General features: G+C 38.8%; 1 protein-coding gene across 1 annotated transcript in view; it reads right to left on the bottom strand.

The window, feature by feature from the left end:
* Positions 1-18,052, bottom strand: part of LOC137274535 (cilia- and flagella-associated protein 337-like) — a 65,340-nt gene extending 47,288 nt beyond the window's left edge. The window contains exon 1 of the mRNA XM_067807776.1: positions 17,578-18,052. Within this exon, the coding sequence (XP_067663877.1) occupies positions 17,578-17,925 (348 nt within the window). The 5' untranslated portion in view covers positions 17,926-18,052. The remainder of the gene's footprint in view (positions 1-17,577) is intronic.
* Positions 18,053-24,282: the final 6,230 nt, after the last annotated feature.

The raw sequence follows: 24,282 nt of genomic DNA, 5'->3' as shown, positions 1-24,282 counted from the left end.
TTCGAAGATGACATACTCTTCATTGCTATGTACAGTCACTTCAAGCATAGTGCCACTCAATGTGCTGAACATGACCTTCTCAGCCAGTGCTGTATAACAATATATATACTCCAGAACACCACCTGCTAACTGAGGTGCTTGTCATATCTCAGTCACTTAGATGCTACCATAAGCTTCTTATCTCCATACAGAGATGGTATAAACTTGATATTCACATACCCTTTGTTGACAACATATATTGATTTATAGTCACAGGGGAGTTGCTAACTTCACTTTGTGCTTCAATTTTCTTGAGAGTTCATTACTGTTTTACTGGCAGATGGAAATAAAAGCAGACCAGACTATGTATGACTTTTTGTTAGAGCAGACCAACCTGAGTTTTATGGACCCTCTGACACTGTATTTGTGAAGGGGTATTGTTTCAGGGATGCATGTTATAAAGCCCCCAAAAGAAAGGAACAGGACCAAAAATCATCCTAAAAGCTTTAAACAAAACATTCAAATTTACCTGACACATTTAATCAGAGTTAGATATCTAATTTTCTTCTTTAACACTGCACTCACCAATATTCCAGTAACATTAAAATGTAAATAACTATTTCTGGACCAACAGCAAATTACAAGCTGTGATCATCTGAACTTAGGGCCCAGTAGCATTGCATCAACAATGTGTTACGGTTAATAAATTGCTGTGGCAAAAGGTATAAGAAATACCCGCTGAACCATCAAAATATAACACAGATAAGCCTCAAACATTCAATAATATATTGAACTAACGATAACCAAGTAGCTATGAATCACAATACAGATGAGGGCAGGCACTATCCTGTTGGAATATTAACCCAGGGCCATGACGTTGCAGAAGAGGAATTGCAACAGGTCGAAGAATCTGATCCCTGTAGCCCACACCAGTTATGTTGCCCTGAACAATCACCAAAGGAGTTGTTATCCCACATCAAATCATCATGGAACCACCACCAAAGCAATTCCTTTCCAAGACATAGGCCTGTGCATAACGTTCTCCCAAGCATCTATAGGCATGTTTCATCTATCACTGTGGGAAATGTTAAACCTGGACTCATCTGTGAAAACAACATTTCTCCACCAAAACAAGGGTCTGCGGACATGATTTCGGCACCACATTTGGCAAACTTGTCGATGATGTTGTGTCATGATAGGTCGTAAGGTGGGATGTTGTGGTCTGATCCCGTGATTATGTAAACATTGTCGAACTGTATTGGGGTGAACACGGCAAAGTCCTGGGATTGTCCGGGCACTCATCACTGCAGTCTGAAACCTGTGGCAAAGACACGCCACCCTTACCCATCTGTCCTGTCTTGGCGTTGTTATATGTTGATGTCCAGAATGTGGTCAGTCAATCTGTGTTAAGGTAGGCATCTCACCCACGCAGAAATGGTGTCCCTGTGGCAATGGAAATGTGCAGCCACTTGTCATTGAGACATTCCCCTACTGACCATCCCAATGGCCTCATGACGTTGTGCAGACATTAGCCTTGGCATGCAATAGCACAAGCCATTTCAATAGCCATTTCAGTTTTTGAACGATTGCAAGGGTAGGGGTTGAGCTTTCCAAAGTGACAGTATAGTGTGGCATTCGTTTGCTCGGTTTCTCTTTCCCGGAAAGCATGTGCAACAACGTATTGCATGTCTCAAGGAGAAACCACTGACATCACGAAATGAGGCATGTGCATGCATGTTGGATATATGTCACTTTAAATCCTCATCTATCTACACAGGTTTGACAAATTTAGATTTAAAATTTTTGTATGTACAGTTTCTTTATGTGCCTAGTATAGATGATGCTGACAAACACTGAACAGACCATGATGGGAAGAGCAGAACTCCAGTAATTCCAAGTGTAGGTCCGTGCGTGTCCCTCAACACAATAACAATGTACATTGACACGGTCAGGCACATTTGAGCACAGTTTGACTGCATCGCTATTAACTTAATACATTCTTAAACAGGAAGTAAACCATAGATTGTCAAGGGCTGGTAACTGGAGCACTATCAAGAAGGTCTGCCACTATAAATACTATTGCCATTGACATATACGTTATGAAAAGTGACCCATAATTCACACTTAAAACCATAAGCATTTAGACCCACTTAATCAATGACAGTATAAATTACAGAAAACACACTCTCGTAACAAATGATGCAAGCTTTAAATTCACTTTGCATATGAGATCATTTTTGCATCAAATATGCAGGTTTCTGCATTAGGGCAAACACTGCAAAATGTAAATAATTATTTTTGGACCAGCCAATTCAGTGACATATATAATGAGCATCTTTCTGTGCATTTGAGACAACTAAATCAAAAATCCTGGCCACTTGATCCCTCTGATGACAGGCAGGGGCTGCTGAAGGCAAGTTCTAACCTGCAGCTGGGCATCATGGTAGATACGTATCTGTTCCAGAGATATTCCATCAAAAACAAAAACCAAAATGAGCAAAAGAAATTCAACCAATCATCTCTTGAGAATATTGTTAAAGATTTTAGTTTTCAAAATACCTTGACAATACATAGTGCCATTTACCCAAATGATTCTACTGGGAAGTAGAAATATCAGTAGCATGTACATTTACTGTCATAAAGAGTGGTTGATAGGAAACATGTCTTATGAGTCTAATGTGAAGGTCGTGGGAAAAGTATGGTTACCTGAAGTATACTTTATTGTAAATAGTAATTCTTATTTCATAGTAAGCAGTATTACATCTTCATGCTACATAACTGATTTACTGTGAAATTTAGGCCAACAAAAACATATTTGAGATGTTATGGTAGTGAGTAAGCTCCATTTGCAACCTTTTATTACTGACTGTGTTAATTAACTATTGAATTTTCAGTTGGTTGTCTTCAATAGTGTATTGATTGGATATAATACACAAACAGAAACAAATCAAACCATGTGAACAGATTCCCATTCCCTACAGCAATCACAACATTACAACCTCTGTAATCCTTGGACTGCTTAATCTCTGACTTTCTCGCAATCCATTCATATATTATGTCCACCACTATTTTCCTCTTACATTCAATAGAATCTGCTTTGCCAGATAATCAAGATATATTATTCCACAGTCAGAAAAATAATGACTTATTCAGCATTCTAAGCATCAATCTAACATAGCCATCAGACAGTAGAAAGCAAACATGCGAATCTCGTTTAGTTTCATTACAGAAACCAAACGCATAAGGCTTTTGTGTGCTCCTACTCAAGTAAAATTTTATCCTCTAAATAAGTTGGTTCAATTGATATACTGATACTGGAAGTTCCTAACAGGGCTATCATAATCCCTTGCCAGTCCAATACATGGAAGTTCCTAACATTGCAATCATAATCCCTTGCCAGTCCAATACATGGAAGTTCCTAACAGGGCTATCATAATCCCTTGCCAATCCAATACATGGAAGTTCCTAACAGGGCTATCATAATCCCTTGCCAGTCCAATACATGGAAGTTCCTAACAGGGCTATCATAATCCCTTGCCAATCCAATACATGGAAGTTCCTAACAGGGCTATCATAATCCCTTGCCAGTCCAATACATGGAAGTTCCTAACAGGGCTATCATAATCCCTTGCCAATCCAATACATGGAAGTTCCTAACAGGGCTATCATAATCCCTTGCCAATCCAATACATGGAAGTTCCTAACAGGGCTATCATAATCCCTTGCCAGTCCAATACATGGAAGTTCCTAACAGGGCTATCATAATCCCTTGCCAATCCAATACATGGAAGTTCCTAACAGGGCTATCATAATCCCTTGCCAGTCCAATACATGGAAGTTCCTAACAGGGCTATCATAATCCCTTGCCAATCCAATACATGGAAGTTCCTAACAGGGCTATCATAATCCCTTGCCAGTCCAATACATGGAAGTTCCTAACAGGGCTATCATAATCCCTTGCCAATCCAATACATGGAAGTTCCTAACAGGGCTATCATAATCCCTTGCCAGTCCAATACATGGAAGTTCCTAACAGGGCTATCATAATCCCTTGCCAATCCAATACATGGAAGTTCCTAACAGGGCTATCATAATCCCTTGCCAGTCCAATACATGGAAGTTCCTAACAGGGCTATCATAATCCCTTGCCAATCCAATACATGGAAGTTCCTAACAGGGCTATCATAATCCCTTGCCAGTCCAATACATGGAAGTTCCTAACATTGCTATCATAATCCCTTGCCAGTCCAATACATGGAAGTTCCTAACAGGGCTATCATAATCCCTTGCCAATCCAATACATGGAAGTTCCTAACAGGGCTATCATAATCCCTTGCCAGTCCAATACATGGAAGTTCCTAACAGGGCTATCATAATCCCTTGCCAGTCCAATACATGGAAGTTCCTAACAGGGCTATCATAATCCCTTGCCAGTCCAATACATGGAAGTTCCTAACAGGGCTATCATAATCCCTTGCCAATCCAATACATGGAAGTTCCTAACAGGGCTATCATAATCCCTTGCCAGTCCAATACATGGAAGTTCCTAACAGGGCTATCATAATCCCTTGCCAGTCCAATACATGGAAGTTCCTAACATTGCTATCATAATCCCTTGCCAGTCCAATACATGGAAGTTCCTAACAGGGCTATCATAATCCCTTGCCAATCCAATACATGGAAGTTCCTAACAGGGCTATCATAATCCCTTGCCAGTCCAATACATGGAAGTTCCTAACAGGGCTATCATAATCCCTTGCCAATCCAATACATGGAAGTTCCTAACAGGGCTATCATAATCCCTTGCCAGTCCAATACATGGAAGTTCCTAACAGGGCTATCATAATCCCTTGCCAATCCAATACACGGAAGTTCCTAACAGGGCTATCATAATCCCTTGCCAATCCAATACATGGAAGTTCCTAACAGGGCTATCATAATCCCTTGCCAATCCAATACATGGAAGTTCCTAACAGGGCTATCATAATCCCTTGCCAGTCCAATACATGGAAGTTCCTAACAGGGCTATCATAATCCCTTGCCAATCCAATACATGGAAGTTCCTAACAGGGCTATCATAATCCCTTGCCAGTCCAATACATGGAAGTTCCTAACAGGGCTATCATAATCCCTTGCCAATCCAATACATGGAAGTTCCTAACAGGGCTATCATAATCCCTTGCCAGTCCAATACATGGAAGTTCCTAACAGGGCTATCATAATCCCTTGCCAATCCAATACATGGAAGTTCCTAACAGGGCTATCATAATCCCTTGCCAGTCCAATACATGGAAGTTCCTAACAGGGCTATCATAATCCCTTGCCAATCCAATACATGGAAGTTCCTAACAGGGCTATCATAATCCCTTGCCAATCCAATACATGGAAGTTCCTAACATTGCTATCATAATCCCTTGCCAGTCCAATACATGGAAGTTCCTAACAGGGCTATCATAATCCCTTGCCAATCCAATACATGGAAGTTCCTAACAGGGCTATCATAATCCCTTGCCAGTCCAATACATGGAAGTTCCTAACAGGGCTATCATAATCCCTTGCCAGTCCAATACATGGAAGTTCCTAACAGGGCTATCATAATCCCTTGCCAGTCCAATACATGGAAGTTCCTAACAGGGCTATCATAATCCCTTGCCAATCCAATACATGGAAGTTCCTAACAGGGCTATCATAATCCCTTGCCAGTCCAATACATGGAAGTTCCTAACAGGGCTATCATAATCCCTTGCCAGTCCAATACATGGAAGTTCCTAACAGGGCTATCATAATCCCTTGCCAGTCCAATACATGGAAGTTCCTGCCAATATTCTTAGACCTCGTTCCAAATGTTGCAAGTCAGTGCAATCCTTTTAGAGAAAGTAGTTCCAGAACAAAAGTTTTATCTGCACTTAACTTTCAATTTTAATTCCGCATCAGCCAAGAGATCACACAAAATAGGATACCAGCACTGTATATTTACTAAACAAGTTTCCTGGATTTGGGCTTTAACTGGAGCTATGTAGACTGTTTACTATCACTTATCAGGTTAAGTTTGAACTTTATGGTTACTCGAGTGCATGACGTAATATGGAACAAGTTTGATACATTATGGTCAAAATGGTGTTTGAGACAATGGGGTTCAATTGCCAACAACAGTATTTTAGATAATGTATCTATCTTGTGTATAAATGTTTGGCTAGTTCCCAGTGTCTAATATGACACTAAATATTATCATCAAGCTGATTAAATATTTGAGGAAGAAGGATCAATGAACCCAGACAGACATGGATCTTTCTTTCATCATTATATTGATGTGAACTATTGTGATACACATAACAAAGACAATGCTGATATTACAACTATTTTTCCTCTATTTAATCATCTGTTTGCTCACAGATGCGTGAGTGAGTGAGTTTAATTTTACACGGCACTCAGCAATATTCCAGCTATATGGCGGCGGTCTGTAAATAATCGAGTCTGGACCAGACAATCCAGTGACCAACAACATGAGCATCGATCTGCACAATTGGGAACTGATGACATGTGTCAACCAAGTCAGCGAGCCTGACCACCCGATCCTGTTAGTCGCCTCTTACGACAAGCATAGTCGCCTTTTATGGCAAGCATGGGTTGCTGAAGGCCTATTCTACCCCGAGACCTTCACGGGTCTGCTGACAGATGTATTGATCAAACAATATTGAAGTTCTACAACTAATCATCAATCAACCCATTAAGCTGGCAGGGGTCAGATGTCCTTAGAACTTTGTCCAAACAGCATGGTATTGATGCCATAACAGCCTTCCCCATCAAGGTCTTGTTGGCAACCAGTAAGAATAAAAACAATACATCTTTATCAAAATGTTGAATAACATTGCATGTAGATGGGATATTCTTGGCAGTAATGGGTGGAGAGTGAATGGGGCATTTGGCTGCATTGTGCCAATGTACTGTGGCACTGTCTACTCCAGATTTACTTTACTCCAATACAATAACAGGTTTAACTCCGGACATGCACTACTACCTTTCATGAAACACAAGAAGCACATGGACAAACACTATCTGCAAACTGATTTGACATATTTTACTTGAACATGTCATATCCCTGAGTGTTTGTAGATTCCTATCGCACCACAGGTGAAAAAATACATTCCAAAACAAGTGTACTGATTACCTATGTTGAGTTGTAGTAGTGTAATTCACAGATAAACCATAATGTTGAAAAAATTATTACAACAATCATCGCTACAACATGTATTATGACCTTGAACTTTGTGTTGCAAATTACAGTGATGTCCCTTGGACTGAGTAAATGGTTGCTCCAAATCTTGACCTATTGTTCACTGATGCTCAGATATCATGACCAAATCTTAACATTCCTGCTCCTAAATTTAACATTCCTGCTCTTGAGTTTCACTCTAGGTGTACTGTTATGAGGAAGATGTCTGTCACCTGCGCTGAACTAAATTTGAGGCTAGATGTTGAAGATGAATACACGCTTTTAACTTAGTGAAGTTGTTGCTTAAAGATACTGCAGTTCTGGGCCCACTTGCACAAAACAATCTTAGAGCTACAATTATTGTAAATCCTTAAGATCGCGATCTTAGGCTTCGGCTACAATCGCCATCCCCTTGCACAAAGCGATTGTAGGCTAAGATCATTGTAAGTTACAATCAAAACTTACAATTGGTCGGAACCAATTGTAAGGAGCTAAGATCACTGTAGTCAGTAGCAAAATGGCGTTCAAGTTGTTGTCAGTTTCATGCAAATAATTAGCTTTGCGTTAGGGGATTGCTTTTATATTGCATAAAACTGTATGATTTGCCTCGACACTTCAACAACACGGAGAATGCAACATCGATTTAACGTCTGATATATCATTATTTGAGGTAGTGAACAACATCATTATCGAGTCGATATCAAAGAGTACAATTCTCACCCGATTCAGTGTTGGAAAAAGTATGAACACCATACCTTTTTGATAAACAAGGAACGGATAGTAATGAAAGGTGTCTGCATGCGATTAGCAGTGGCCATGACCTTTTCAATAACTCAAGGGCAGCTAATCTTAGTTTTTACGCAAGATTGGAGTGGTTTCCCTTTGCATATTATGCCGCTGCCGTAAAATCTTCCATGCCCAAATACAATGCATGTTCTGTTGTGACAGCATGATCTCCACATGTTTCTTTTCGGTTAACGATTTTGTCTTAGTGTGTGATTGAAATAATCTACAGTTGGATAACGTGCAAAATTTTGTTTTTTCTACTTGTAAAAATTGACTCTGACGAGAGACAAGAGTTGCAATCTATGAATTTTAATTATAATACAAGTATTCTTCAAACGTGAAAAATACACTTGCTGGGGTATGTGAAATTTGCATAAAACGTTTTCTAACAAAACGAAAAAATAATTATCAACAACATAGCATAAAGTAATTAATATACAGTGGATGAGCATTCAACAACACATAAAACACACACGAAATAATAACGTTTTCATATTTCCCTGTCATGAATTTTCCACAACACTCCCACAGTCATATGACACTTTCATATCTTTACAAATCTAATGCTTGTGGGATATATTTGGGATTTTACTCCAAAAAACACCTACGAGATGCCAAACTATGTTCAACTGACAGCCACTGACAAATAATGGTACATTTAGGTGTTATATCATAAGGAAATTTTATTTATGTGTTATCTTTTAATTTCATGATTATTAGGTCAATAACTCCCATTTAGGTCAATAAGACCCATTTTGTTAACATATTTGTTTGTATTTCAATACTTGCATAAAACATGATATTTCTGTGTTTGCAGTATTACATGTTTAGTTCATAAAAAATTAGAATGTAGAAAAACTAGCGAATAACCCCTGAGGTACGAGTGATTGTACATGTTACCTTTCACGTTAGCGCTTCCTTCTTCAACGTTATCATTTCCTTCAACGATTTGTGGGTTGGGGTTTTGGGGTTTTTTTTGTTTTGTTTTGTTTTCATTAAAAATCTGCTAGGTGCGATTAAGGAAGGGGTGTCATTTGCGTGCAGTAACCAGTTCTACGTTTCATTTGCGCTGTATGCTATGCGTACTTGAAGAAAACTGTAGACAGGAGCCGAGTTTAAGAAATTTCTACCTCCAACGTTGAAGAGTTCGATCTTAGTTAAGATTGCGATCTTAAATCCATGCTGTCTTAAGATCGTGTTTGTGCAAGTGGATTAGAGCAATTGTACGGTGATCGTAAACTTGATTGTAGGGGCCTAATATTGATTGTAACTAAGATTGCTCTGTGCAAGCGGGAACCGAACATGATCTCAGAATCTGCTACTTATGTGTATTTCTATACTCAACCTTGGAAAAACTACACTAACTGTTGCTTTGTTTCATACTAAGAAACAGTTTAAGGTAAAATGACTGATACTACACTGGTGATGCATTTAGATGCCACCCTTATGTTAAAACACTATATTTAATTAATCATTACAGTTAAATCACAGGCAAACTGTAGCGCAAATGGGTTGCACAGCATAGGGAAAATGACCAGTCTTCTTCACTACTGTTTGCCTGTGCTTAGATACACTTACACAAGTGCTTAGATACACTTATACAGGTTTTACACGTATTTCAATAATTGTGGTTTATTGTTTAGATATCATTATCCTTACTGAAAAATCTATGGAAGCAATTTCTTTAAAGCGACATTTTGGTACAGATTTTTGTAAGTATCGTTCTTCTCATATTTCAAAATGTCAATCAAACAAAATCTCTACACCTTAACTGTGTTGTCAGTGCTCACTTACCCATCGTTTCGTTCTGTATTTGTTCTGTTTCCTAGCAAGCCTTATCCGTTCTGCTTCTGCTTGACGAGCGGCTCTCTCTTCATCATCACCACAGAAAGATATATTCTTCTCATAAATGGAGGATTTGGCTGCAGTAGAAAACTTCCAGTTCTTGATGTGGGTATCATCCACAAAATCTGCAGCAAGCCCTAAATACCGCACCTTGTCCATACTCAGTATACCAAGCAGCACTGGTATGGACCCAAAGACATCTTTTCCACTTCACTAAACATATTGTCTGGGGATATAGGTCTCCGAGTTTGTCTTTTGATTTCTGGCAACCGATCATCAGTCAATACCAGACAAGAGATAAAGTTTCTGTTATATCAATGATGTCTATTGAATCCAACAAGCATCTTTCTACACTTGGTTGACCACAGTGCTGAACTGATGGCACAAGTCTTGCTACATTTGCTTGTTACCATGCAACCATGGCAAAAATTAGCACCTACAGTGCTTATCTTGTCCAATTAGCTACACATTAGCACCCATCATCAATTAACCAGAAAAGTTTCAAAATAACGCGGAGTTACGGAGTCTTCCTGTTATGCAACCAAATGGACATAAATAACACATTTCCCATGGAAACCATGTTGGACTTGTAGGATGACCAATGTTAGTTGGCATGATTGGTACCTTGCTCTTGGAATCGGTGAACAGTTGGTGTAAGTTATAACGAGGCCTCATGTGTGGAATTAGAGGATGAGATACATGAATAATTAACATGACAGTTGATCTCCAACACAATAAGATGCAGCCAATCATTATTGATTCTTCAGACACTGAGTGAAAATTAGATAAGCTTGCTCTTTGGTACTACATTTCCCAGCAGTAAACAATCAAGTTGGTGACATCGAGTGTCTCTTAATATTTTTATCAGAAAGAACTTTATTTCAATGAAATATACACAGAAATGCTGATGGAGACAATATTCAAGTGAGTATCTTTTATGTGGATGTTTCGCTCAGTTTATTTCAGTCAAGCAATCATTGTTTGCGTAAAGTCTAACACTGAACTGAGACCCATGTAGTTTCTAGGGTTTTATCTTGTCCTGCGAAACTAGGAGTCCAGATGGCCCAAGACAACTAATCTTGAGGGCCTTTCCAGGGAAGTATTTTTAAGTAATGAAAAGATGCAGTGAAATGATGTCTGAGATTGAATGCAAAACACAATTCAGGGGCTTTATACTTCTTGTGGAGATGTTGGTAGGATAAACATTATTGTCTATTCTTCAGGACAAAAACATGTCTTTTTCTGCATCCTTTTTATACATTTGTGAGTTTTAGACACATATTTCTGCATCTCGTAAACCTTAAACATTCACCTTAAACACAGACTGGTAAGTTCCTAGAAGATAATGACTTCAACATAGCTTGAAATGTAAAAACCAGTGTGTGCTATTCAAGTGAACTGAATCCAACTTTGGGATATCTCTGAAGGTTGCAATATTACAACCATTGCCAAACTTCTAAATTTTTGGAAAAAAATATGTTTCATGCTTGTTCTTCTTAATGATATAGTTTAAAATAAAATCATGAATATATCTTTGGTGAAACATGCTCTCAGCAAGTAAGATTCAGTCAATAAACCTTTTAAAAATATGAGCTACAATAAAGTTTACAGCTTAACATGTAATGATAAATTTGTCACTCTCTGAAGTATGGTTTGGTCAAACAGACAAAACAAGTATAATTCATCAAAGACAAAAAAAAAGAAGAAAAAAAACCACATAACAAATACAAAGATTATCTGAATGACTACATGAGGATTTGTTTTGTTTCTTAAACCCAGTAAGACCACAAAGATTTGTGCATCTTATATCCCGGTACTGGTATGTAAATGCCTGCTGCTGACTTTTTAAGAAGAAAGTCATAAAGTGATCCTTGTCAAAACCATGTATCTTGTCAAAAGACAGACTGAAAGAGTTATATTATTACTCAACAGTATCGAAATGATTGCGTTTGTCAACTGTACACACATCAATCATTTAATGCTTCAATTAAACTGGTCATGTCAATGCATAATCATATTGATCACAACCTCAACTGTGGCAGTAGGATCTGAGGATCAAGACAGTCTGTGAGTCACACACCATTGTTGTCAAAGAACAATACAAGTGGAATGTGTTCTCCGGTCTTTGTTTTATGCTGTTGTCAACAATATTCCAGGAATAGGAAAGAACAGATGTGGAATAATTGAGTCAAGGCAATATAAACTATACAATGCAATAAAAATAAACCTGGGAACGAAACGTTCTGTGTGCTGTTATATGCAATAAAAAGCAATATAAAAAAAGTTGCTCCTAAAATTTCTAAACACGTGACTGTTGATGGAAGTGTAATAACAGTACAATAAAAAGCGACTCCAGACTTAAAAAAGATACTTGGAGCTACTAAGCATGACAAATACAGCACTAAAGTTGTTGCAAACTAACATGAAAAGTAAATCCTACAGGTTAAAAACTGTCTGGTCTTTTCTAACTCAACGGCACTCCAGCCTCGCCAAAACATTCTAGACTTGAGCTGGACACATTGCCAACATAAGTACATTACATTTTGGAGATACATAACATCGTTAATATAGAAGTGTGAACTATTAATAGATCAGATGTGTGAGAAACAACTGACTGTCATTAATCCCCTTCAGCTTATTTAATGACTTACTGTTGAAACCCTGAATACACTTTCAACCGTCAGTGTATGATAAAAGCACCTGCTTTGTAGCCTGCTGTTACTGTATGGTCACCAAACTCGCTAATACAATTTTTGAACTTGTAAACTTTATAATTTTTCAGCTGTCCAGTATGAAAATTTGAAACAGGAAATAACTGCCAAAATGGATAATGGCTAGATTTTCAACTGATGATTTCTCAAACATCTGTCGTGATTGTTACAAATCCTTGTAAGAAGGGCCCACAAGCACAACACGACCATTTAAGCTTATGCTACAGCACACAAATTTTGCTCATTTCAGAGCTAAGATGGCTTTGTCCATGTGGTACTGTCCTTCAAAATTCATTTGATACTGAGCCTGACTTGGCTATTGATTTCTTGAAACCTTAACACATATTTATCTGCTGCCACCTGATTTCTATGCTATATTATAAAATAACCCAACTTTTAGGGCAAAAGGACACTTCATTATTGTCAGCATGAAAGAACAGAGTGAGCTACTAAACAAAGTGACACAAAGAAATTAATATTAATAAACACAGTCATCCCATCCTCCCGAGTCAGGTTTGTAGAAAGTCATACATATCTATGTTTTAAATGTTTTTGATAACTCTATATGTAAAGCGCCAAGTGTTTTGTTACTGTGTATTCCATGTGGGCCTGAGTATGTTAACATAAAAAGCATGCATCTGTCTCTGTAATGAGACAATGAGGCGAATAATCATGATAATGTAGCACTAAAAGCCTTAATTAATATCTTCACTATAAGCCTTATAAAACATCTTTACTTACCAAAATCTCTTCTTCAACCTTGTTTGACTGGAAACACAACCTTAATATTTACTTGAGTATATTATTCTAACTCATACTACAGATGAAGTTTTCCTATACTTGTCTAGATTTAAACTGGAAAGCTTCCTGAAGACAGGATTCCCCACAATGGTAAAATGTGTGAATCCCATTTCTGGTGTCCCCGACTGTGATATTGCAGAAAACAACATAAAACCATGCCCACTATCTCATTCAATAATACTGATGAATATTCGTATGAAAGTTTAACAGGCACAGCCATCAACTGTTATTCTTTGAACTGAACTTCCAAGCCTAAAACATCAGGTTCTAAATAACATATTGAATTCTGTGCCTTTGTATCTGTCCTCCAAACTGTATCTTGCCTTTGATGTTTCTTGCACAAATTCACAAAATATGTTTGTGGCTTAGTAAACTCCATGTGTAAGAGGAGTTATGTGATAGCAGCCTGTAAATCATTTAACTGGGACCAAATAATCCAGTGGTCACTGTTGTCAGCAAGCTGGTACTTCTACAGAAGTCTATTACCGCCAAATCCATTTGGTGCCCCATTACAATCTGCATAGGTTGCCGATGACTTGGAATCTAATGTCAAAATTCCCTCTTCATATTCCTTATAATCTCTGATAGAAATCAGTAACAACCTATTATCATGTGTAGCTTTACCATCAAACCAGAAATAATTTCCGTTTTTCAGAATCATGGCTAGTGGGGGTAGGCTAGTGGTTAAAGCATTCGCTCATCCTGCCAAAGACCAGCATTGGACATGTACAATGTTTGAAACCCATTTCTGCTATGCATCACCAGAGGCAACTGACATGATCAGCTGGTCAGACTCACTGGCTTGGTTGATGCATGCCATCACATACCAGTTGCATAGATTGATCACTGGATTGTCTAGTCCACACTTGGTGTTTTTACAGACTCATGGTATAGAGCTGAAATATTTCTGAATGCACCATCAAACAACAAACCAACCAACCAAATCTGCTATGCCCAACCATGATAGGGCTGAAATTTTGCTAAAACCTTACTCGTTCTATTGTCTGTGCTGCTTAAAATATTGTCCAATATACTCATCGTAAAAACAATGACATCAGTCATGTAAGGTTTACTGACTGTTGCTAAACAGGAATGCACTGTCACACCATATTCCATCACGGAGAGATGCATGCCTTGGGCACACCAGCGCCTAGATTTTCAAAGCTCTCTTAGTCCTAAGATAGTCGTAAGTTAATGTTGATGTATGGCACTTACGACTATCTTCGCACCAAGAGAGCTTTGAAAATCTAAGCCCAGGAACAATTGTAGCCTTGAATCCCTCCCCGGACAGCCAGTTTATGTTCTTTGGGTCTGTCAGCACGATATCTATGCTCTAATGGGTCTATTGAGATAAAGGTATGAGTGAGTGAGTTTAGTTTTACTCCACACTCAGCAATATTCCAGCTATATGGCAGCAGTCTGTAAATAATCGAGTCTGAACCAGACAATCCAGTGACTAACAACATGAGCATCCATCTACGCAATTGGGAACCGATGCCATGTGTCAACGAAGTCAGTGAACCTGACCACTCGATCCCGTTAGTCACCACTTACAACAAGCATAGTTGCCTTTTACGGCAAGCATGGGTTGCTGAAAGCCTATTCTACCCTGGACCTTCACGGGTCAGATAAAGGTATGAGACCTCTATCACTCTGTGCCTTTCTCCAATACTAAGCTGACTCACTGTGACACAATTGCAAAAGTCACCATTCAAAGCAGTGTTAAACCCATTTCATTTACATGTACTAATAAGCTTCAACCATCCAATCCATACATTCAGTTTACATGACATAACTAAATGCATGGAAACCTTCCAGATGACAACCTCATTGTCATCCCATGACTAATGTATGTCCCATCTCCTTGGTGAGAGTCAAATTTATAAAAAACGTGCAATGTTTGGCATGTTTATGAACAGGAAAGGCAATCTACCAGCACACTGAACTGGTTCAGAGGCAAGAATGTCCCGTAGAAAACCCACTACATAAATGAGACTGGGAATTTCACCTAGAACATGCATGCTCAAAAGCTGAACTATTAATATTTTATTGACTTATCTTTCTCTGCATGGAAAAACAGAATGAATGTAATCAACATGGAATGCTGGTACTCTGAACCAGATTAGTAGATATGTCTGGTGTTTTTGGACACTCTTTTAAATATGATAAAATGACTACAGCTATACTCAAAATCTTGTTTTTGACAATGTAGATGCAGTTCATCCTCAAAGCAAAAAGAAAATGACAACAGTTGTTTACTGTCTTGAAATGGAAAATGTGCAGAACATTTACTTTGTCATATGAAAACAGATGATTTCAAGTAGATGTTTGAAATATGTCTGTTTCTACATGTTTTCTCAGTTTTTGAGTAGATGAACGAGACAATATTTCAAATCTTTCTTTCTGATAAATAAGGCTACTTGGTGTCAGAGTGTCTGTCAGGTCGAGAAGAATGTAATCATTGAACTGCAACAGATCTATACTTACAAAAGGCAATTCACCACTTTAACATATGATAAAATTTGTTGCCATAAATGCTACTTTGTACAAACAATGTGTGTCATATCATATTGCCTGTGCATATTTACACAATGTCAAAATACTACATCATCAATGGAACATGTGATAAATGATATATCAGACACAATTCAATGATTAGGAAGAGGATAACTCTAACACTTTTGTTAGTGTTAGAAAACTTTGTTTGATTATTGTTTAACCCTGCTTTAACACCCCACTCAGCAACATTTCAGCTATAAGGCACCAGTCTGTATATAAGCAAGTCCAAACCAGACATTTAGGCATTTGGGATATGATGACATGTGTCAACCAAGTGATTATGACCACCCAATCCACTTAGTCACACTTTACAAAAAGCATGGATTGCCAATTCTACCTGCATCTTCGCGGGTAGCTATATCATTATGGTTCTTGTCAGAACTAGAAAAGCTCCTTCTTCAAATATTCTGCAAAATAATGTGATTATAAAAATTCCCTTTAGACTTCAGAGCTTGCTACGAACCTGATATTGCATGTTGAGCTAAAAAAAATTACACCAAGCATTGAATAGTGATGCATCAACAGTATTAATTGTAGACAGCATAACATTGAACATACATGAAAATGAGTACATTCAAGGACAAAGTTTATTGCATGTCTGTTAGATATTGCTCATTGATACTGATTTATAATGGGTGTTGGGTGTATGTCTAGTCATCTTGAGTAGGTAATTATGAGGTCATATATATCCCCTACTGTACTTCTGATCTACTTGCTGTTGTAAAATTGGGCATTCGTTATGAGTATGCTATTCTCAATAACTGGCAATATTTCAGCTTCCTACTGCCAAAACTGAAAAGCCTCTGTTTCCTAAATGACATTTCACCTTTCCTGTTGAAAGGTGTTGCTTTGATATATAATTGAAATGTCAATAAAAATCTAGTGTTTCTACAACCACAAACACGAAAACAGGCTTTGATCTGAATCCATTAAAATATCCTGTTACACCCCTGAAATTGATATGCAAGTAGGAAAGAGGGAAACAACGAATCCACTGACGACATTTTGAGCAAAAGGTAAACATTTATTTATCATTTCTTGGAAAAAAAGTCCCTACACCTGCAATACAATTTAATCATTTTTACCACATAAATATATTTATTCAGTTTCAGAATTGGTCTGGAAACCATGTGCAACAGGGCGTTAATATTTATAATGGCAGTATACTGGCAGTTCACAAACGGCTGATTAAGTTTCTAAGCAGATCAATTTCTTGACGCCCCGGCCACACAACGTACGTTAGACGTCAGCCATATCTGAGCGGACGGCTGAGCTTCTGGGAACACATGCTAGCAAAATACGGAAGTGGGCAAGACGACTAGTTGCTACAACAAACGCCATATTGAATGGGGAACGAAGGTCTCGTTTCGGCTGTGCACGCCACTGACAAGAAACACGCAGCACAGTTAATAAATAATGAACGTAGCAGGAAAACACTCTTGGGAATTGTAACAAGTCAGTCAAATACGTTGTCAAATGAGCACGCGGTGACGGTGCGGTTTAAAGAACACAGAACAACACAAACAAACGCACATGGAGCAGACGACACGAGTTGATAGCAACATACACGCATGCTCACAATGGCATCATGTAAACAACACTAACATTAGCTTTCAACATCGAAAATGAATTAAATATCACCAAGGGTAACATATTTAACACACATTTTTCAGCTTCTCTCACCTTATTTTTCAGTTGTTGTGCTATAGATCCGTGAATTTGACCTGGTCTCGTGAAGTTGTCAGATTCGGCTATGCCGTCCACTGCCCCTAGGGTCAATCGGCGACCGTGTTTGATCGCTTCTTTCTCAGGCTGGATCTCAGTTTGTCCCTTAAACTGCCATGGACGCCGTGGTCCTCCTGCCTGGGTTGCAGGGCGTTGGCCGAACAGTCCCCTGTCCTGCCCAAGGGCTGTGGACGGTCGGGCCGACGTTCCATAAAGCCCAGAAGTGAAGCTTGGGTGGCTTTGAAGATTGGCCGCGGCCGAGCTAGGTCTGATTTTTTTCTTTTTAGATGTAGGATTTTGTGGCATGGTTGAGTTTTCCCCTGTCACCAACGCGTCCAGTAGTTTTTCCTCAGCCGGGGTAATGAATTGTTGCTTGGCCTTTCCACATAACCCACCACTCAACAAACTGCGACCGTATAACTTCCGCCCGATATTCTCCAAATCCGAAGACCGGCGCCTGTTCCAACACGAATAACCGAATTAATATCACAGACCCGGGTATTCACAACAGCGAGATTTATTACATAATCCAAACACCCTACAGGAAGATAGCTGCTGTGATACCGTAATATTAATAGCACGTGTTACGGTAAACGCGATCTATCTTTTGGTGTGTTGTCGTATTAGTACGCGCGGTGTCCAAACGTATGTCAATCTCCCCTCGATTAAACAGACTATGCGACACAGCAGTTGACAGTTTAATCAACATAGCGGAGCTATTGTTCAAACCATATTGATACCTTGTGGGCATGACGAAAAAGATAAAAATTGTTTTTTGTTTGCATGCAAATGTACTGTTAAAACAACGTATAATCAGATAATTGCAGACCAGTTTTTGCTTGGCTTTTATTTGATAGACAGTTGAAGTTGTATTATTAAGATTTAACTCGTTTGAATAACGATATTCAGTGTCACACAAAGGAGGACATTGTCAGAGATCTGGCTTAATCAGAGTCAGGTTTAGACAGATTTTACTGTGTACCGTTAGATATTGTTTTTGCTCACTTTTTGATAAGAGAATGTGTTTATGTGGGTCGTATTAGTCAACACAATTCATTTTTCCCAATTTCGTATAAGAAGATTTTAAAAATATTTCGTCGGTCCTAATTAACGGTTATTTAGTTAACAAACTGCATGATTATGTTCTTGATTTGTATATAATTGTTTATGTACATGTTATTGTAAGAAAATCGGTTTTATCCCAGAAACAGATCAACAAGTACGCAAAATGTCACCATAGGTAAACTCAAATCTTGTCAGATGTCATACGACAACACTAACCCCTATCATACACTATCAACGTTTAATTTAACATAACCTCTCTCTCTCTCTGTGTGCGTGTGCGTGTGCGTGTGCGTGTGCGTGTGCGTGTGCGTGTGTGTGTGTGTGTGTGTGTGTTGATATATGATCGATGGGGGACTGAAGGTTAGCACAGAAGTGACCGACTCGGTTTAAGTATGTCATTGTATCCCGACTGCATAGACTAGTGCTTGCGATGTCACTGGACTGTCTAATCCATACTTGGTTATTTACAGCCCGGAATTGTATAGCTTGAATATTGCCGAGTAAAGACTTCATCAATATACTGTTCAAGTGGACGAAATTCTTTGTTTGTTTGTGTGTGCGTGTGTGCGCGCGTGCGTGCGCGCGTGCGCGCGTGATTTACATATCACTTTAACCTCATCAAATATACAAATATGTTTTCTTACTTTAGCTCCTGCCCCAAATTCACACCGAGGAGCAAAAGTAACTGTACTCATCTTTGTATCTTCTTATTTGTTTCATTTTTATTTGAAACTGTCTTAAGTAATAAATATTATGAAATGTACAGAGTTTCACCAGAACTCCAAGAATACATCAACATAGATGTCTCGCATTATATTAATATTTAACAGTTTTTTAAACCCAAAAGAAATTACACATTGCTGTGCTGATGGGAATTTTAGGCTCCCTGAGAAATAAAACATTTGAATTAATAGGCCCTAATTTATTCGAAACATTGTTGGGGTAGTGTTTTCTTGCTGAAATCTTTACACAAAAACAATCAACAAGAACATATTTGTTGCAATGAGTTACGGTTAAAACGGCACATTGACACCTCACAGGTGTCTTCCAATTTTCAAATACATTTCTAAATTAATTATTTCACCCCACTTTCAATATTTGATTTCATACATGCAAGACAGGGCCCGCTTGCACAAAACCGATCTTAGTGCAACGATGTTCGGAACTCCCATACTCGAACAAAGACCTGAGACTGACCTATTACTAATATTGTTTTGTGGAAGAGGGCCCAGGTGGTTTTAGCAGGATGCACATCTTCATTATTTTACGATTATGAAACCGGTTCAAACATAATCCGCATGATTCGTAAATACTTGAGCCGAAAGGTGATGAAACACTTACTCAGGTCGCCCGTGCATTGTGTATAAATGCACCTGTTTCCCTCCTAATACGAAAAATGTAACGCAATGGCTGCGTGTAGTGTCATTGCACGCTCATCAAGTACCGTGGAAGCTGACTGTGACGTCATCATATTGTGCTGAAGTATATTGTGACGTCATTAATATTCACACGGTTCTCTGTTCCCTGTGCGCGTCCTCGACGAGGTTCAATCGGCAGTGATATGACATCACTGTACAAGTCAAGTCCACATCCCAGTTGTGGTTGATTTTAACCAATTTATAAAACACAGCACCGTGATGCTGTTTAGTTCTTTTAAAGCACTTAGCCTTATAACTTATATATTTATTGTCTCCATATTTTCATCTACTCCTGTACATTGGATACAGCGGGAAAATCAACGTTGAGAAGCACATGTCCGATTATCACAACAATAATCAGCTGTATCTCCTAGTCAGTATGGGTAATAAGGGATATTATTTAAAATGCATTCCAATATAGTCCGGTCTCATCATGGCGGCCTTACTATAATGGAACATAGGTCATGCAAACTAATGACTGACAGTATGAGTGAGGCTTAAGGCCGCCACAAAGTCGGATTTCAAACTGTAAACACCTGATAAAATTTCAGCCTCCTCGTGTGACTTCGGCGATATCTTCCAAATCCACTCTTTTGTCAGTGTGATAGACAAGGTCCTATATGACCCAGATATGACAACTCTTGGTTTAATAAATTGCGGTCTTATTAAGAGGGGATATTATTGCTAAACTGATTTTCAATAAATTTGCCGGATGTTCATTAGAGAAATGGTGACATAGCCGAGAACTTCGTGCAGCAGCTGGGCAATTTACGTGCGCTTCATCACTTCATTTGTTTTACCCACATTGACATAGATGGGCCGAAAGAAAAATATTCTGGAGGCACGAACGAGCAAACGCAGAACCCATAGTTTAGCTTTTAACCTACACATTTTATCATGTGCGGAAACAGACATGAAGAAATTCATATCAAGCTTGTTTAATAAAGGTAAGGCATTATTTTACACACACACACACACATATATATATATATATATATATATATATATATATATATATATATATATATATATATATATATATATATATATATATATATTACACACACACACACACACATACGAAATCGAAGGAATACGTATTAACAGAACGAACAATAGCAATCCATGTTTTGTATGGTTTAAGTTACTACTACTAATTTTGACTTTTGTGTTTAGCAACATTCTAGGTGGTCTGCCTGAAATACTGGTACACCGACAGCTTAAATGACTAATGGCTCTGTTTCAGTAACCGATGTCAAGTTATTTACATACTCAACCCACTGTAATCACGTTCTCGCAAGGAGGTTTGCTTCAGGTTTGCTCAAGTCTTTACTGCATACAAATGTCTCATAACTATTTAATAAATCTTAAGTTCGGAACGGTTTCCATATCTAGATTTCTTAAGTTCCTTGGATTTTAAAACTGTTATCATACATGAAAAGACATTCCACGAATAAAACACATTTTATCTATTTACATTTATAAAAAGAATATGATTGTCGTGCCAGCGTAAGCCATCCTTAACATTCAGTGATACAGATTGAAAGATGCGGCTGTAAAATGCGCATTAAGGACCACTAAGTTGAAAATTATCTCTGCCGTCTGACTGGATCTGTCTCTTTCTGTTCAAACGAAGTTTGTAAATTGAGTGTGCATTGAATCGCGGTTAATCATGATCTTCCAGTTACCGATCTACGTTAACTGTGGCCACTTTGTGCCATGCACCAATGACAATGATGATGGACATAACACGTGTATAGGCAGCACATCTGACCGTAGATTCCCGCAAGAGTAGCGCAGCACAACAGTGTGCGAAAGTGACACTGGCCCGCTAGTCTGTGGCTAGTAAACATCCAGTCGGGTCAGTAAATACATTAATGAACATTCACAGACTAGATGAATTTTAGTGGGGTTATTTTGAAAATATATCACTTGTTTCAAGTAACAATACATTTTTAAGATTATGTCCTAATGCGACTGTTCGTCATATCAGCAGCTTAGTGATGACACCCGTGTCATGCCGACAATACCTTCATTTCGTTTATTTTTGTAATCTTTTGCTTGTTTCTACATTGAAAGTTAGGGCAAGTGAATTATTTAGTGGGTTAATAACTTTCAGGCATAGTTAGCCCGACAATCTGGGAACGATTTCGCACACTGCAGCACAACCAATTGCAACGACAAATAAGGGTTGTCGGAGCAGCCCGTGGAAGAGCCCGTATCACGTATGTGTGGAAGAGCCCGTATTACATATGTGTGGAAGAGCCCGTATTACGTATGTGCGGAAGGGCAGGTATCACGTATGTGTGAAAGAGACCGTATCATGTATTAGCGTGCAGTATAAAACGCACCAGGGTCTGTACTTCCGTAATAGCTAACTAAAGAATAGATCCCACAATCTATCATGTCCTGTCTGTTCTTCTGTGTCAGAATACCAAATATTTGTTGTGAAGAAAAAAGATTGCAATGCTCTTTTTTCAATAAACTAATGGACATTTGCGGCCTTGGTGGCAACGTCAAGCACGGAGAAAGACATACAAACAACAAGAATCACAATCATTGTGTGGCTGAGATTAGAACCGTGATTGACAGATCCTGGTAGCCCCAGAGGGCACAACTCAAAGTATTGGAGTTTTTTTTCAATTTACACGATGAAGAACATATTGGACACTCAAGGAGAGACGAGTGTATGGCAGGCACAATTACTGAAACTGATCAAACATAATGTCAAATCGGCCCGGCGGTTGAAACGCACACGGGTTTCTACACAAGAATGAGTGAGTTTGGTTTTGCGCCGTTTTAGCAATATTCCAGCAATATCACAGCAAGGGACACCAGTGTACATCGTACCCATGTAGGGAATGGAACCCCGGTCTTCCGTCTCACGAGCAAACGCTTTAACCACTAACCTACCCCACCGCCCCTCCATACATGAAAAACAACGTACGGATTGCAGATGTGTCCAGCCCATATTGTAGGAATAGGGCTAAAAGTCAGGCAATGACGTGTACTTGATGAACACAATATTCCAAGTACTCCTTGAACATACCATTTACATATCGCTTTAGCTGGAGATGAACACTGTTATCTTAAAGTGGAGATCCACGATGATCCAACATTCTCAGGTAATAAAGTTTTTTTTATACTTTCAGGACATAAAAATAGCGGATAGAAAACATGTCAGCAACGACACGTGGAACTCGATCTCGTTGTTTCTCTCCTGCCGTGACATCTGCTCCGTCAATACATCAGGTCCACATGCGTTTGTGTGACGCTCTACATGTCATGCCTCTTTCGCGAGACAGGCTGTTCTAATCTAATCTCTAACAGCTAAACAACAGTATGACTCCCTGCTAGTGGCGAATCACATGTCTGCGTCAGATTGTATTCCGCCATCTGACGTCAGCATTCACGTTCCAGCTTCTGATCACGAAAAACACAAAATAGAATAACATTTGACACATGACAAATTCCATTAAAACTAGTGTTTCAAAGTTTTAACTTGGGATAGTCTTAAGAAATCACATACGTGCAAGTGTTTTCTGAAAATTAGTGAAGGTCAAGGACAAGTTCAGGTTTCGAACACGTAGCATCCGTGCAAAAGACCGGATCGCGCGACTGTATTGAAGTGGCATGATTAAACGAATATGAAAACATACAAATTTTGAACTGAATAATTATTCTTTGGACACATTCCATCAACGGCTCATTGTTCTTCTTTTCTGCAATGCCTGTTTAACACGTGTAATTGTTTACTCGTGAAGAGAAATAAATAGCCCTCAATACCGAACCCTCAAAGCTGGTAACGCTATGATGAGTATTTCCAGGCAACCTGGGAGCTCAGTAGGAAAACCTAATTGCATAATCGCCTTGATACTGTAATACAATAATCAAACATAGTGTGACAAACACTGCTCGACTGCATACCGTCTCTGCAACTTGTGTTGATGAAAGAGATACGACTGAGAGCTTTTGTGCGTGTCGTCTTGGTACGGCAGACAGGAGTAAGAGCTCCAGTCTGATATGATGATAAGAATGTGCTGTAGTTATAGAAGGAGACACTACTCCCTCCACAGGGTAATCCGGCCAAAGGAACATGTACCGTGTACATCCATCTGTCAGACTGTAGGCGTCTTCCCAGCTGATTTATGAAACCGCACATTGTGACACTTTATGAGAC

Source organism: Haliotis asinina, chromosome 2 (assembly GCF_037392515.1).
Source record: "Haliotis asinina isolate JCU_RB_2024 chromosome 2, JCU_Hal_asi_v2, whole genome shotgun sequence".
Classification (NCBI taxonomy): Eukaryota; Metazoa; Mollusca; class Gastropoda; order Lepetellida; family Haliotidae; genus Haliotis; species Haliotis asinina.
This window is presented reverse-complemented; position numbering and strand designations above follow the sequence as displayed.